Consider the following 17559-nt stretch of genomic DNA (forward strand, 5'->3'; position numbering starts at 1 on the left):
TCTTTTGTGCAGACTGGATGAGCTGAACCTCTCCTGGTGCTTTGAGTTCACTGAGAAGCATGTGCAGGCAGCTGTGGCCCATGTGTCCAAGACAGTTACCCAGCTGAATCTTAGTGGCTACCGAAAGAACCTCCAGAAATCAGGTGAGAGCTCCTGGGCCTCCACAGCTGGGGCTTTCGGTATAACCACACATTTGATTAATTGAACATGGAAGTCTCTTCTGAATATGTTGGCTCATTCAGTTCAGTGCACATGTTACTTCCCTGTTACAGTTGAGGAACTGTTGATCAGAAGAGTAAAAGTAAACCGTTTGTGAGCTCGCGTCAAGGGAGTGAAATCAAATCAAGCAGATGGCTCACACCTATAATCCCAGGTATTCAGAAAGGAGAAATTGGGAAAATCATTATTTCAGTCCTGCATGGGCAAAATATTAAGGAGATCCCACCCATCTTAACAAACCAGATGTGATAGGGTACATCTATAATCGTAATGAACCGAGACACCACTAGAAGTTTATAAGATAGGACGACTTTCCTAACAGAGAAAAGGGAAAGAAAACCAGGAGACCCTATCTGAAAAAATAACTACAAAGCAAAAAAGTGTTGGAGTCATTGTTAGAGAATTTAGAGTACTAGTGTAGGAAGTACAGGCCATGAGTTCAAACCCAGTACTACAAAATAATAATGATAAGGGAAGGAAAATAGAGGGAGGGAGGAAGGAAACAAAACTATAATTTAAAATATTTGCCTAAGATTTGTAGGCAAAGAATTACTTTAAATCAACTAAATTACCAGGCAAAACTTGAATGTGAAAATAGACTGCCTTTTCTGCTTCCATGGATTCAACCAACAGAAAGTAAGAAATGTTCAGGGAAAAAATCCTATCTGTTCTGAACAAGGACATTTTTTCCTTGGCAGTATTTTCTAAACAACGTAATATGCAACTTCTTGCATGGTATTTATATCTTGAGTTACAAAAGTAATCTAAAGATGACAAAGTATACAGGAGGGTATGTAGGGTATGTATAGATTATGAGCCAGAAAGCACTGCCCAGTTAATTAATGGGCATGAACATCTTGGATTTGAGTATCTGCAGGGGGCCTAGAACCAATCCCCCTTAGGTAAAAAGGGTGACTTCATTTGCTGTATGGGTCTCCACTGTGGGAGTTGTGATGGTGACAGCTGTGAGGGAACTGCTGCCATCTAGTGGATAAAAAGCAGGATGCTGTGAAGCAGTACCTCAGAGTAACAAGGAATCTCGCCCCAGATGTCAAGAGTGGCAAGGTTGAGAAGCCTTTTAGTAAATATGTATTTATAACTTTGAGTTCTGTCTGCAAGGGCAGTGGGGTTTCTTCCATAGACAAAGGCATTGAACTCTCGGGTGGGTAGCAGTTCCGGTCTTTACAAACATTGATATAACACTGAATCTTGATTTACAAATATAAGTGACTACAAATAGATAGGTTCTATTTTTTTGTTTTTAAAACAACTGTATGGGCTGGTGGTTCACGCCTGTAATCCTAGCTACTCAGGAGGCTGAGATCTGAGGATTGTTATTTGAAGCCAGCTGGATAGGAAAGTCTGTGAGACTCTTAGCTCCAATAAATTACCAAAAGAGCTAGAAGTGACACTGTAGATCAAGTGGTAGAGCACTAGCCTCAAGCAAAAGAAGCTCAGGGACAGCTCCCAGACACTGAGTTCAAGCAGCCACAGGACCAGACCAGAAAAAAAAACAAACAAACCCCAAAAAACAACTTTATAATGTCCAGCTAATATTCAGCCCTAATACCTAAAAACCTAGTTAATCTGGTGATCATATCCACCCTGTGTCCACAGTGGTTCTAGCTCATTTGAGTGTTAAGCTTTTATTAATGGTTAACGGTTTGAATCAACATTTACAAATATTTCTCAACACTTATCTAGTATGGAAAAACTATTTCTCTGGGGCTCCTGTGATAAGGCTTTGATAAATAACAGCTAGACTTTAATGAATGGCCCTAGATTGGAGCTATTCATTGCCTATGCAAGGCCTCGGGTTTGCATTGCCACTCAAATGCCTGTCTATTGAAACAGGGGAAACTGTTCTTTAGGGATCTTATATAAGTGTAATCATTGTTGAGTTGTCATCACTCCCTCCCTACCCAGTACCTCTGCTTCATTTTATTTTCCTTTTAAACACTACTTTAAATCTGAGTCTAGTATTATGCAGTCATTATCAAAAGTATGTAAAATAACAAAAAGAACAAATCAGTAGTGAGCAGACTTCCTAAACATTATGAAAGGAGTTGCAAGTTCAAGGAGGAAACATCAAGCACGTAAGCAGGGAGGACATGCTGGAAGGGACTACTTTTAGATAGAATGAATGGTCAGAAAGACACTCAAGCAGAACCCTGATTAGGGGAGAAATTCATATGGATTTGTGAAAAAACACTTTGCAACCAAGGGCCACAAATCCAGTGGCTTTTGATGTGGGAGCTAGTGTGTGAGAAGAGGCGAGGGAAAGAGGAGACAGCCATGGGCTCTGAGCCCAGGCCGAAGCTTGGGTTTTTCTGAGTGACAGTCATGACATACTCTGAACTAAGAAGTGATGTGATCAGACTTATCTCCAGTACCAAGCTGAGAAATCAGTGTCAGTTAAGTGAAGTGGAGAAGACAGTGAGGAAATGAGGGTGGTAACTTTGAAGGTGCCTAAGAAATGGTCAGGTGTTAGGCACATTTTGAAAGCCAACATAGAATTGGTGACAGACTGGATGTGGTGTGGGAAGTTTCATGAGAAAGACTTCAGGGAAGGGGTAAAATTAGGGGAGAAGCTGGATGTTTGCTTCTAGACATAAATTGGAATGCCTGTTGCATATCCAAGTAGGAATGTTGAGGAGGCACTTGAAAAAGCAAATCTAAGTTAGAGGAGAGAATGTGGCCCAAGCAGACAGGGAATGAAGAGAGACAGACAGATGTCAACAACATCCATAAAATTTGCCTGTTATTTCAAATAAATTTTATTGATTCATTTTTCTGATTACAAAGTAGTAGCTTGGATTGACTTATATCTTTGAATTAGAGCTTTTTAAATACATCAGGAATTTATTGGGATGTTATTTGCATTGGAGAAATCATTTTCCTGTTACGGTGCTACATTGACTTTCAGTAAGCCAGAATTTCTTTCACTGATTTGAAGTCAGTATATGTAGTGTTAGCTTTTGCTTTTTGCTATTAGGAATGATCCCTCCCCACTTTCTTTATTCTTTTTTTTTTTTTTTTGCCAGTTCTGGGACTTGAACTCAGGGCCTGAGCACTGTCCCTGACCTTCTTTTACTCAATGCTGGCACTCTACCACTTAAGTCACAGAGCCACTTCTGGCTTTTTCTGTGTATGTGGTACTGAGGAATCGAACCCAGGGCTTCATGCATACTAGGCAAGCACTCTACCACTAAGTTACATTCCAGCCTTTCTTTATTTCTTCAGTCATTTACTGATACATAAATAAGCTGTGGTTTGGTAACCATTTTGCACAGTTCTTTTAGCATTGCCAATAGGTTTTCATGTCTTAAATTTTCTATGTAGGAAATTTTTGTATGCCCTGATGATCACTTTGGCTTTTTCTAATAATTTCATCTCTTAGCTGACCTTTTCTACACTTCCAGCACTGTGCTAAAAGATGTTATTAAGAGCAGATAGTGTTGTCTTGTTCCTCATTTGATAGTGACCATCACGTTTGTTTGTTTTCCTAGATCTTTGTACCTTAATTAGAAGATGCCCCAACCTTGTCCACCTAGACTTAAGGTATATTTTCTTTATTTAGTTTAAATCAAAAGTTGAAAATTTGTTATTGCTCATTAAATGGGGGAAAGACCTTAATGTTGAACTGGAAGAACTAAAGCACCAGTATGCTCCATTTAGGAAGGCCAGTGGGTCTGAATCTTCTGTTCTTTTACAGTGATAGTATCATGCTAAAGACTGACTGCTTTCCAGAATTTTTCCATCTCGGCTACCTCCAACACCTCTCTCTCAGTCGGTGCTATGATATCATACCTGAAACTCTACTGTAAGTATGTTATGTAATCATGCTAGTAAGAGGGCAAAGACCAGCAAAGCTACTGCCTAGTGTTAAAAGTCATTATAATTAATAACAAATATTTGCAATGCAAATGTTAATACTAGGCTGGGATTGTGGCCTGGTGGTAGAGCGCTTGCCTACCACGCCTGAAGCCCTGGGTTCGATTCCTCAGCACCACATATACAGAAATAGCCGGAAGTGGGGCTGTGGCTCAAGTGGCAGAGTGCTAGCCTTGAGCAGAAGGAAGCCAGGGACAGTGCTCAGGCCCTGAGTGCAGGCCCCAGGACTGGCAAAAAAAAAAAAAAAAAAAAGAGTTAACACTAGTGTATCAAAAACTGGATAAGAAAATAGCAAAATAGAAAAACCATGAAATGTTTTGCTTGGAATACTGGGTAAACTGAGATTGGGAACTGTGAGGTCACTAAGCATTTATTTATTTACTTGTTTATTTATTCACTTATTTATTCCGTCATTAGATTGCTGTAATGGCCTCTGCAAAAGACTTATAGATGAAGTAGAAGAAAGTCATAACTGTCAATGAGAAAGCAAATCCATATGAGTGGGTTTAGTCTGTGAGTTTAGTTTGGTTTTCCAGATTTTTCAATTAACTCTAGGTGATTCTAAAAGCTTCCTGGGCTCAGAGGGAAAGTTCTGTAATAGGGTAAGGAATGAATTTCCTGGTTGTCAAGGAGTATGGAGAATCAAAGCCTATGCTTCTGACCCTCTGTGAAGAGATATTATATAGGTCCTAAAAACTAAGGTGATTCATCCAGATTGATGGTGACGTATATCATCATCTCTTCATAAAAATAAAGAGGAGTTCCTTACTTTATCCCATAGGGCCATGACATTATTTCCTCGTGCTAAATGCAGAGCAATTCCATTGAAAACCACAAGAGGTCAGTGTCTTTCAGTCAAGTGCCCTTCCTATTATGGTCAGTCTGCTCAAAAGTGAGGCTGCTATGCTCAGCACTCTCAGATGACTGTCATTTATCTTCAGCTTCCTACTCAAGAAACATGAAGAATTTAGATAATGAATGTGTCCAGCCCTCAAATCAAAGGCTTGGATCTTATAGCGAATACATCAGCTATTTCACATGCACAGAATTAACTAGTAAAATTAGGAAATCTGGTGTCATTAACTATAATTAATTTCCATTAATCTCAGGAGGACCTAAGTTAGTATCTCATTTGGAAAAGTATTTCCTATAAAGGATACTAGAATTTACTTGCATAGCCCTGAAGTGCTTGGATCTAAGTTCATATGCTGGAATTTTAAAACTCCTGCCTCTGTTTTCTAGCATCCAGAGCTTCTAGACTTTACTCAAAAAGGTTTCTCTGTCATCCATTCTTTCCCCTGTCTAGACTCTGGGCTGTCCTGTAGGAAGTGTGGAGATAATTCTTTTCTGTTTTCTCCGGAGATGTATCCATATGTTTTGTTTTATTCCTTGGCTTCAGAAAGTGAAGCAGGTGATAAACCAAATGTTTTTCCTCCAGCAGAGGCAAAGGGAAGGCTGTGAGCTCCTGTATTTTATTCTTCTATCTAGTGAGCAATGGAATGCCTGCTTAGTACTCCCACGGCCCTGGGAACTGATAGTGAAGAATGGTGAAGACATAGGCCTGGGTGTACTGTCTACATTATTATCTCATTTTTTAAATCTACTTTTGATAAAAGAAAAACAACTATCAAGGGCTTAAGCATGTCAGAGCCTCAGAATAGAGAGCAAGAATATGCTGTTTTTGAACTTGAGTGTTTCTTTAGGTACCATATAAATACTATCATGATTTATGCTTTAAACTTTTTACATAAGTTTGTTGGCACCCTGTCCAGAAGTATCTCAAATTTCTTTGCATTGTTCTGGGAGCTGATGTATTTGAAATTCATAATAAAAATTCCAAGGGGCCTTAGTAATAATTTCCAGCCAACCAGCCATCTTATGTAATAGAAGGCTATTTCTTATGTCAGAAGATAGTAAGATGTGAATGTCTTTTTTCTTTAGTGTTTAAAATACTTAGAGATCCTCCCTCCCATGGTTGTGTTTATTCTCCTCTTCCCTTAATCTTGTTTTGTGTGTCTAAATTTTCTTCTAATTATGCCTTATTTCTCATTAAAGTAAGAAACCTAAGCTGGAGAGAGTAAACTGATAGGAGATTAGGAGACTTAAAAATACTTGTTAGGAGAATCTGTGGTTAAAGTATTTTAGATTTTGTATAGGAAAACAGGATTATATAGATGAAATGAGTAGTATACCTGTGTGTTTACAAATTCTTTGTAGTGCAGGGAATGTTTCATTTCTTTGAGGCACTGCTGTCCTCAAATTTGTGATCCTCCCATTTCAGCCTCTGATGTAAACACGCTTTATTTACTAACGTGGAATGAAGATTCTTAAGACATTTGTCAGGGTCATTTTACAGTTCTTAATCTAGAAAGAAGAGTTTGTAAACCCTTCATTCCTATTTTCTAGCCCTTCATTATTTAGTATCTTCCACTGTAAAATCAGAGATGTTTTATTTTTTCTTTCATAGGGACATGGTATACTAAGAGGCAGGTTTTTTGTGTTGTTTTTTTTTAATCTTCAAATCTGAAGACTTTCTGGTTCTTGACCCATCAGCCCTCTGCAGCTCCCTTGCCACATGTACCTCAGAGAGTGCCATGTGATTTCCTTCTCCAAATCTCTTTCCCAAAGCTGTTGCAAGAACATTTCCTCCTCTGCCATCTGCCATATCCCCTCCTTTTCTCACTCCCACTTAGAGCTTCTTCTTTTGAATATTGGCCACTGAAGCATGACTCACAGTGTGGCTGCTTCGGTTATCCCAGGTATTATACAATTCTCATACACTCAGATTTCACATAAGGCGGCTTGAGATTGGAGCGGGCGTGCTTTCATCTGAAGTGGGGAGGTAGAAACTGCATGGGTCATTGCCTTTCTTTTCTACTCCTTCTACAGTTCAGAAATGAACAACTGCAACCTGTTCCAATTCATTTTCTTCCATTTATTTTGCCCTCTACCTTTTATTGCCCCCTTCTGAACAAGTAAACTTTTAGTGCTTTTCTAAATTACTCTTCATCCTGTATTTCACTGACATATTAAACATTCATGGTGGTTAAGATACTTTGGAGTTCAGAGTAACACACCCCTCTGTAGTGGGAAGATGGGAGGTCAAGGTTCAGCATTGAAGGTTTTGGGCCCCCTGAACAGTCTTGTGTTCCATAAATACAGAAAGCATGTGAAGTTTTGGAGCAGGAGAGTGACTTTATTTATGTGAGTGGGGCTTTCTTTAGGAAGATGCTCTTGATGTTCATATATAGAACATGCTAGAAGGAGACCGGTTAGTGGCCAAGTAGCACTTACAAGCCTAGTTTCCTTGAATAATTATTGACAGTGTGAAAATAGAAAGGTTGCTTCTGACTCCAGGTCATTGATATGTTCATTGATCCACAGCTGGATTTTGTTGAAATTTCAAAATAAATGTTCCCCTTCCTAAGACTTTGTACTCTGTGTCCCAGCCTGGAGCAAACAGAGAGAAGACATGAGTTTCTGGGCCTACTGTTAGCAAAATCAACATGTAATGACTTTAGAGAAACAAGCTATGGGTTTTGGAGGGAGGGGGTTGTCCGTTTTTGTTTTTTTGAACCAGAATATAGCTGTTGGCACGTTTGTATTTCACCTAGTATAAAACCCCTAAGGTGAAAGCTGGTTGGTCGGTGACAAAGGAAACAAATGGTAGTATGTAGGGAGTTGAAAGGCGCTTGCCTCCTCTCAATGTGTGAATGATTGGTCTCGCCTTTTTCCTTCTGCACCCAGCCATTATCACCCTATCTAAAATATCTAGCAAAGTTGCTGGGTGCCTGTGGCTCAAGCCTGTAATCCTAGCTACTCAGGAGGCTGAGATGTGAGAATCAAGAAAGGAAGGTTCGTGAGACTTTTATTCCCAATTAATCACTAAAGACCAAAGTGGAGCTGTGGCTCAAATGCTCAAGTGTTCAACTGGAGCACAAAAGCTCAGGACAGGGTCCAGGCCCCTAGTTCAAGCTCCGCTCCAAGACCAGCACGCACACACATATGCGTGCACACGCGCACACACACACACGAAGTCATTACCCATAATAGACTTGTTAACTGAGAACCACCACTAAGGAAAAAGTAACCCTGTCAACTTCTGATGAGCAAGAGCCTGCAAACAGAGGTGATGTTCACATCCTTAAATTGTATGTAATTAACGATTACAACTCACACCACAGCAAAACAGTTACCATCACTAGCTTTGCTAGCCCACAACATACAAACTTGTCAGACTGCTATGTTAGTTAGATTTTAATAAACGTTCGAGTGAGTTGTAATATTGATAGAAGCCTCAGCATCGACATGCACAGGTATTTGATTGCACTGTGCGTCCAGCTTCAAGGCTTCTGCTTCTGTGTTTAATTTTTGCTTTTTCATTTAATCATTTATCACAAGTCATTTTTTCAGGTTACGTTTTAGAGGTTTTGAAACAGAGTATAAACACTAGACTGAATATCTCTAGTCAGTTTCCTTAGATACTGAAGGTCTCTTCTTTTCCTTTTCCAGTGAACTTGGAGAAATTCCCACACTAAAAACACTACAAGTTTTTGGAATTGTGCCAGATGATACCCTTCAGCTGTTACGGGAAGCCCTTCCTCACCTGCAGATTAATTGTGCCTATTTCACCACCATCGCCAGGCCAACTATTGCCAGCCAAAAGAACCAGGAGATATGGGGCATCAAGTGCAGACTGGCCCTGACAAAGCCCAATTGTCTGTGAAGTGCTTATTGCAGGGTAGTACCTCATATTCCTTTGGAATGGGGAACATACGCAGGAAGCCAATTCCTGGAGCATTCAGCTGGTTTTGTTACTGTTTTCCCTTAGCCTTCTTCCTTAAGGGTCTAAGGGATCATTTAAAAGGGACAACTAAAGTTTTACTTTTAAGTTTCCATCAGTGCTATCCCCTTAAGAGCCTAAGTTATAGGGCTTTAGAAGTTTTAGTAGAGCAGGCCTTTGATTTCAAAATAACCTTTTTAAAGAGTGAAATTTGACCTGACTTGTCAAGTACCCTTGTGGTTAAGTCTATTTAAGATGAAGCTTAAGATTTTCCACCAGCTAATAGTTTTCAGTCTTAGTAGTAACTCTTACCTATTTTTCTGTATTGCATAGCAAAACATGGCAAGGAAGAATAATAAGCTATGTATTTTATGAACTGAAGAGAAAAAAAGAATCATAGGATAGTATTTGAGGCAAATCTTTCCTAGGGATTTCACTTGAAAGCCCTAGAAAGAACCCCCTGTAATTTAAATTTCTAAATTAAAAACAAATAAATGACCAGAAGTATAGAATTGGCAGAGGAATTGGAAGGCTCAAGAGGTAGTTTTTTAAGCCAGGTCATCTGGTATTATCTCTTTGTGTTTATGGTGCTATGTTTCTTGAATTTCAGTTAGATAAGAAAAGATTGTGGTTTTCTAATTTTATTATCAAATTATTTTAACATGGGTTAATTCTTAAGATGACTTGCTTTATTTTAGAAAGGTGATATTATTCTAATCAGTATCTAGTCTTCAAGTTGGACAGAAGATCTGAATTGATATTGTCTGCTACTTTTAATGCTGAAGTTGTTTTTGTATTATTCTAGAAGCAAGTATTTTAAATTTGTTTTTTAATGGTCTTTCACGATAATTGTTTGAAACTACTCATCAGGTTACTGGACCTAAAATTTCTAAGAACTTCTTGTTCTTTACATCAGGAATGCAGTAGAGGCGGGTACATATTATGCCCAGTTTCTGAGCATTCAGCACTATCTGCACCCATGTAAGATTTTTAAGACTCAGGTGTTGAACCATTTGGTAGCATGTTTTGTTTTGAAACCTGGTCCACAGTAGCAAAAAGATCAAATTATGCTTCCTGAAAAGCATTATAAAACTAGTTGTAAGCCATGGATTTCACATGTTCTAATGCTGAAACACATTTCTATTAACTTCTTTTGAATCCATTTTTATGCTTCAAACAATAGTATGAAGTGCCCTTATCTGCTCAGATTAGTTTAAAAGTTTTACACAGTAAATGATTATGCATCTATTAGTAATTAAAAAGTGCTAAATACTTGAAATTATTGTTTACAGATTAGTGACAAGTCCAGGTGAACTCCTAATTTGCAGGTGTCCTGGAATACACACAGTACCTGTACTTCTAAACTCAAGTCCAGTCATAAGCTATTTGCAAACACATCGGAGTAATCTGTATTTTTGTATGGTTATTTCTACTTTTATAGATGTTTTAATAAAATAAAACACATTTTTATAAAAATAAGCACTTAAGTCTTATCCTTTTGTCCCCTTCTCATTTTTTCTTACATAGTGAAAATTAGAAAGCTTTCAGGAGAGGTTGCCTCCAAAAAGACCTTTCAAAATAGAACTCTGAGCTCCATGCTATATATTTCACATGTTTATATTAATACATTTTGAGAGGGCGCTAACTGTAATCATCGTTATACATGTGGCAGTCATATTTTAATAAGTCAGCTAGTGACACTTTAAAATACAGACTTGACAAGCTTATACTGTGTATTTGACTGTCACTGTGAAATGATTTCAACAGTTTTTCATGCCTTGAGGTTTTCAAGGAATCTGTTAATTTCCATCTTTTCCCAGTTGTTATTGTACATTATCAGTTTTTAGATGAGGAAAACATCAAATATATGTGGTAAGTAGAGATAATGAAAATCATGCAATTTCAAGTCATTAACTCTTGACTAGCCTCATTGTTCAAGTCATTAACTCTTGACCAGCCTCATTCATTCAACTAGGCCTGTAATTTGATATTTTATATATTTTGAAGGTTTCATTGTGTGCATACATATATACAAATATACACACACACACAATGAATCCAAGGAGTCTCCTAAGGATGGTATTGTTTCCTCAGTTGATTTTTTTTTTTTTTTTTTTTTTTTTTTTGCCAGTTCTGGGCCTTGGACTCAGGGTCTGAGCACTGTCCCTGGCTTCTTTTTGCTCAAGGCTAGCACTCTGCCACTTGAGCCGCAGCACCACTTCTGGCCATTTTCTGTATATGTGGTACGAGTAAGCGCTCTTGCCACTAGGCCATATCCCCAGCCCCCTCAGTTGCATTTTTATATGGATTTGTTTTGATCAGGTTCCTAATATGGTCCACACATCTGTAAGGAATTTACAGATCTATGACAGCTGTAAATCTTAACTCTTGGCTTCCCTCACTTTGTTCCTCTGCAAGTCACACCTGGGTTTTGCTGATCTGATTGCTGAACAATGCTTTATGTGTTAATCTGTCACTCCAGTTCTGTAAACTTGTAGTTAGATTGAGCAGTCAAAAGCTCTTGGCTAGGGTAATTTTTGCCCCCTAGCAGAACTCGTAACATTGGAGAATATATGTGGCATCTGTCTCCTTTCTTGTTTCATTGGTATCACTGTACTGCCTCTTGTTCCCTTGACTCTTCACCCTCCTATATCCTATTTATGAGTTCCAGAGATGGGATAGACCTAACCAGATGCAGTTTTTTTATGTTATTGTTATTACTTCTGGATAAATTCATGGGATTAAGTCCCTTCCATGCCTGTGAGCTGAATTGCAGCTCAACATTTACTGTCAAACTACAATGGTGGGGGAGAGACTAATTAACAGCACAGGGCAAAATGCGGATGAGGAAAGGCAGGTAGTCTAGGGACTGGGCAAACAGAAGGAAACGTTGTCACTGCACACCCTAACCCCAGAAAAAGCAGAAAGTCAACCTCCTCTTACACTCTCTCCGCCTCAAGTTGTATATCCTCAGAAGTCAACACTTCTAAAAAGTATAAAATCAAGATATTAACAAAAAATTTTCTATTCATATTTAGTTTCTTCTTGTCTAGGCAATGGTTTTCTTAAAACTAGCTTAAAATCTGTAACATGAAAATGTGCTAAACTTAATAACCTTTTTGACTTGTGGCCCTGTAGGCACTCATAAGTATGTTTAAAATAAACTGCATTTGGGCTGGGAATATGGCCTAGTGGCAAGAGTGCTTGCCCGTTTACATGAAGCTCTGTGTTCGATTCCCCAGTACCACATATACAGAAAATGGCCACAAGCGGCGCTGTGACTCAAGTGGCAGAGTGCTAGCCTTGAGCAAAAAGAAGCCAGAGACAGTGCTCAGGCCCCGAGTCCAAGGCCCAGGACTGGCAAATAAATAAATAAACTGCATTTTAAAAAAATAATTGAACATTTTCTGCTCTCATAAATAGGATCTCATTACACAGCCTAGCCTACTCAAACTCATAAGGGCTACGAGTACAGGGAACTACTCTCTAGTTCAGCAGTAAAGCTCTTACCACTGTGTCTATATTTCATCATATGATGTTATTCTTGGGGTGTTTTGCTCATTGTTATCTCTCAGGATGGACATATACATATATGTGCAAACTGAAGTTCTAAATTTGCACTGACATCTTCACAGCTGAGCAATATGTATCCTTTAGTTTGTATTTGACTACTTCAAGTATTTTACAAGTATTCATACACTGCTGAAGATTTAAAGATGAAATTGTAATTTGATTTAGAAAAAAGGAAGTATGATTTGATGTATTGAATCCCATATATTTAATATGGAACATCAAAATTATTAAACCAAAATTGTATGGAAAGGACATTTGCAGATCTTAGATAAAAATAACAAATCAGTCAATGTCAAATATGAGCAGTGACAGGCTGCTGGTGGGTTATACTTGAAAACCTAGCTATTCAGGAGACTAAGATCAGCAGGTTTACAGTTTAGCCTAAGAAGAAAAGTCCATGAGCCCTTATCTCCAACAAATATCGCTGGAGGCACCAGCCAAGCAAACATGAGATCCTGAATTTAAACCCTCGCACCACAAATACACACAAACACACACGCGTGCAATGATATCGACAGGGAACATCACATACACAATCCTGGGGAAAAGGATTTCTGAGACACATTTCTTAAAAAATCTTGATTATATTAAACAATGACCCCACAAGAGTTAAGAAATTTTCTTTTTAAAGTAGTAAGAAAAAAAGAGCAATCGTTTAATTTTATTCACAGTTGTCATTGAAAGGTTAACCCATTCATAAAAGACATTTTTTGCTATTCAAACATCCTTGTTGTCTCATCTCTTACAAACAAATCCACACCAGGGAGCGGAAGTTATGTCACAAATAGAGCCTAAGTATTTTTAAAACCTTTTAGGATATGGCTTATAACCAATTTCACACAGCAAACTACTTATTAATATGCTACATATTAACAAACCTATGGTAGTACATGGGCAGATTCCCTTGAGATATTGGGGATAGTGTGGAATTTAACTTTTTCACAAAATGGTATGCATAATTTTTTTTTTAAAAAATCAAGCTAGAAATTAGATCCAACTCTGGAAGAGACACTAATTTTTATTTCAGTCTAATGTAGAAAAAAATTCTTTGTTTTCTATCTGATGTAAATACTCATAAGGTTCTTCTGGGTATATATCTAATATGCATAATTTTTCAAAAACTAGAGCAGAAACTAGATCTAGCCCTAGGAAAACACTAATTTTTAATTTATTCCCATCTCATGCATCACATAAATTATTTGCTTTAAAAGGGTCTGTGCAAGAAAAATATTCTTCAGGATATCCATAAAATCTAGGATACCTTTTCAAATTAATATTTTTAATAGTGATAAGAGATTTTAATAGTGATAACAGGTTAGTGATGGGAAAACTAAGAATACTCAATTTGACTATATATCCTAGCTTCAGAAAATGTTGATTTCTGAGCTCATTAAACTCGGATTCTATTAGGATAGAGAGTCACTCATTTGTGTATATCCAGTACCTGACACAGTGATTGATGCATGGTGCACAGGAAGAGTGTTCAATAAATACTTGTCACGAAAACAAAAACATTTGACCACAAGTGAACAAACCACTGAATAAATGGAATAAGAATACCATTTCAGGACTAAGAAATAGAAACTCCTGAAAACTCTAGTTACTTATTGTAAGTCAAGAATTAAGGGCTGGGGATATGGCCTAGTGGCAAGAGTGCCTGCCTCATATACATGAAGCCCTGGGTTCGATTCCCCAGCACCACATATACAGAAAATGGCCAGAAGTGGCGCTGTGGCTCAAGTGGCAGAGTGCTAGCCTTGAGCAAAAAGAAGCCAGGGACACAGTGCTCAGGCCCTGAGTCCAAACCCCAGGACTGGCAAAAAAAAAAAAAAAAAAAAAAGAAATAAAAATAATTCCTCCAAAATTAAAGGAGTTCTCATAATGGAAAAAGAAAAGAAAAGCCATGATATTTATCCTACAAAGCTATTGTGCAAATTTTGGAATACGAGAATCACCACATTACTGAGGTCAATTCCAAAATTGTTTCACACATTTCCCTAAGGAATCCATTGTTTCTTTACACTATTCCTAATAGTAAGTACTGAGAATATTTCTTAAGATTTTACCACATTTCTAAGAGAAAATATTTTATCAATTCATCCTTTTAGTATCTAAATCCATGTTACAGTTGCAAAGATGAAAGAGGCCTATTTAACTCAAGTAATTTCTCAAAAAATTGTTCTAAAATAGCTAAGGGATAATATTTATAAAAGCATCATGTTTGACTCAATAGATGTATTTCACACACTGTTGACATTAACCAGAACTGAAGTCTTCATCTATAAATAATTTAAAAAATGATTAAAACTTTTAATCAATTATCATCATAGTGTTTTGGAATTAGAAAATTTTAGCACATACAAAAACACATTTGCCTACTTGAATTAGATCAGTGTCAGAATTTATCAAAACTCATGATAATCAAAACCTTTAAAAAGTTTACTTTCTGGTATTATAAAAAATAATGCACTAATCAAATGATAGGTGTGTCCAATTCTACTGTCTAGGAAGACAAAAACACTTTTATAGTTAAATCTCAAATCCTAAACATTTCATCCTTTATTTAAACCCACCTCTCTAAATTTAAAGATATCACTATTCTTGGTTACCAATTACAAGTAATACAGAAATTTCTCTGATATCAATTCTAGTCCATTTAGTCCATCCATGTTCTCCACAGTGAACATCTTTCACCTATCAAAATCCAACAGAAGAGTAATGAAAATCCCACCTTCTTTGTCACTGAGCCCAGAAGGCAACTAGTCTTGATAATAAACAAAATAATGTAGGCTTAACGACTGGTCATCTGTTTCTGAAGTAAAAATATGTTTCCAATAATCCAAGTTTGTCATTTGAGGAAATCTTCACTGTTCTAGAAGCACAGTTCGAAGCTCATCTTCTTTATTGATCATCATGGAAGCAATTGCTCCATCATTGAACTCAAAAGAAGTTCCTCCATCCACAACCATGCAGGCATCCCAACAACGAGAACGAACACAAACCCTAAGCAAGGGGAAATCTCTCATTAAATATTAACAGCTTTCACCCCAAGTGTTTATCTAAACTAGATCATTCAATGGCTTTAAAAGCCAAGTAGCTTTTTGTTATGAAAGAATTAGTGAGAAAATAAAGACTCAAAATTTAAATGCTGAGGCTATTGTAATCCAATCAAATATTCATCAGTGAACAAGATAGAATTCATTACATGAAAATATTCATGTAATTTTTTTGTTTTTAATCATTGTAAATACTGATCAATTATGTGAAGTACTGATCAAAGGACTATTTTCATGTAAAATATTTACTTAAGGATTATATATGTATAGAATAAGCACAAAGTATCACTGTAACAGTTCAGCAAACACACTTGTATCATTACCCCAAATCAGGTGTCTAGTGTTCTGAGTGATAACTCCTGCTCTGAGGCACACCTCCTATACTAATTTCTATCATCTTAGCATAACTATCTACTCTTAAGCCTCATATAAGTAGAGTTTAGCTTTTCATGAGGGTGTATAGAGCTTTTGTTTGTTTGGTTTTGTTGCCAGTCCTGGGGCTTGAACTCAGGGCCTGAGCACTGTATCTGGCTTCTTTTTGCTCAAGGCTAGCACTCTGCCACTTGAGCCATAACACTGCTTCCGGCTTTTTCTATATATATGTGGTGCTGAGGAATCAAACCCAGGGCTTCATGTATATGAGACAAGCACTTTACCACTAGGCCAAATTCCCAACCCAGTCAAGCACTTTTGTTCATATGCCTACTATATACCTCCTTCTGTAAAATGCCTAAGAGTTTTGGCTTTGATTATGTCGACTGTCTTTTTACTGACTTGCAAGATTTTTTTTTTAATGTCTTACTATGTAGTCCAAGCTGACCTTGATCTTTCAATCTTCTAAACTCAGCCTCCTGAGTGCCTAGATTATAGGTGTGCATTACTACAATTGACTTGCAGGAATTTTTATATGCAAGTTAAGAATCCCTCCAAAATGCTTGGTATCAGTGCTGTTTTAGACTTCGGATTTTAGAATACTGATATATAAGTAATGAGGTATCTTGAGGGATAGAACACAGTCTAAACCCAAAATTAATCTGTTCACATATTCATTATATTCATAGCCTGAAAGTAACTTCATACAATATTTCCTCTGTTCCTACATAATTGTGTTCTGTCATATGGAGTCGCATGTGGACTCCTACACTTCTGGCATGATATCCATGCTCAAATCCTTGGGGATACTGTAGCATTACAGATTTCAGCCAAACTTCTTGCTTATCTCAAGTATTTTTCACAGAATCTTGCTCTGTTATCTTGCCTTTTTGTTATCTTAACAGAATTTTTTGATTACTGAAAGTTCCTAATTCTATTTTCTGTTCCTATTTTAAACTTTTTTTAATAAAAGCTTTTTCAGCCACCCAACAATGAAGCCATTCTATTTGCATTAACAAAAGTTAAATGTAAGATATATGTATCTTGGAAGGAGTCTTTGTATTCTTACCCAACTGAATTTACATTTATTAATCAAAATTAACTTTCAAATGAGTAAATAGGTTACATAGGTTTATTTTTTAGTGTCTTACCTGGAAAAAAATCACACTTATATTTACTTAAAAAAAAATCATCCTAGGACTGGGAATATGGCCTAGTGGTAAAGTGCTCGCCTCGTATACATGAGGCCCTGGGTTTGACTCCTCAGCACCACATATATAGAAAATGGCCAGAAGTGGCGCTGTGGCTCAAGTGGCAGAGTGCTAGCCTTGAGCAAAAAGAAGCCAGGGACAGTGCTCAGGCCCTGAGTCCAAGCCCCTGGACTGGCAAAAAAAAAAACAAAACAAAATAAAAATTATCCTATAGATATCATTTTATAAGTAAACTTTTTTGCCACAAAATATAAGAATTTTTCTCATTATTTTGTAAATTTTTTTCTGAGTTTGGAAAATTGACCAGCCTTTAAATATGAAATCATTTTCAAAGCAAAAGCTGAAGCAAATTCACTTAGTGGGAGAGCAGGTGATTTTGGGGGAAAAGCTGAGAGAAGTAAGCCCTATTCTAACTTAAGATTTCATATGAACATCATGCTTTTATTCTACA

At 37.3% G+C, this 17559-nt stretch overlaps 2 protein-coding genes across 6 annotated transcripts in view; one reads left to right on the plus strand and one right to left on the minus strand.

Annotated features, from left to right (window-relative positions):
- Positions 1-17559, plus strand: part of Skp2 (S-phase kinase associated protein 2) — a 46959-nt gene that overhangs the window by 25305 nt on the left and 4095 nt on the right. For 3 of the 4 annotated variants that reach the window (XM_048368381.1, XM_048368380.1, XM_048368382.1), the window contains 4 exons: positions 13-143; positions 3729-3780; positions 3935-4042; positions 8626-10375. In XM_048368381.1, coding sequence (XP_048224338.1) covers positions 13-143; positions 3729-3780; positions 3935-4042; positions 8626-8839 — 505 coding nt within the window. In that variant the 3' untranslated portion in view covers positions 8840-10375. Of the gene's footprint in view, positions 1-12; positions 144-3728; positions 3781-3934; positions 4043-8625; positions 10376-17559 lie in introns of those variants that run through there. The other variant, XR_007214125.1, reaches the window with a different exon arrangement.
- Nadk2 (NAD kinase 2, mitochondrial) overlaps positions 14756-17559 on the minus strand; it is a 47456-nt gene continuing 44652 nt past the window's right edge. For both annotated transcript variants that reach the window (XM_048368372.1, XM_048368373.1), the window contains one exon: positions 14756-15472. In XM_048368372.1, coding sequence (XP_048224329.1) covers positions 15334-15472 — 139 coding nt within the window. In that variant the 3' untranslated portion in view covers positions 14756-15333. The remainder of the gene's footprint in view (positions 15473-17559) is intronic.

This window comes from Perognathus longimembris, chromosome 19, assembly GCF_023159225.1.
Source record: "Perognathus longimembris pacificus isolate PPM17 chromosome 19, ASM2315922v1, whole genome shotgun sequence".
Lineage (NCBI taxonomy): Eukaryota > Metazoa > Chordata > Mammalia > Rodentia > Heteromyidae > Perognathus > Perognathus longimembris.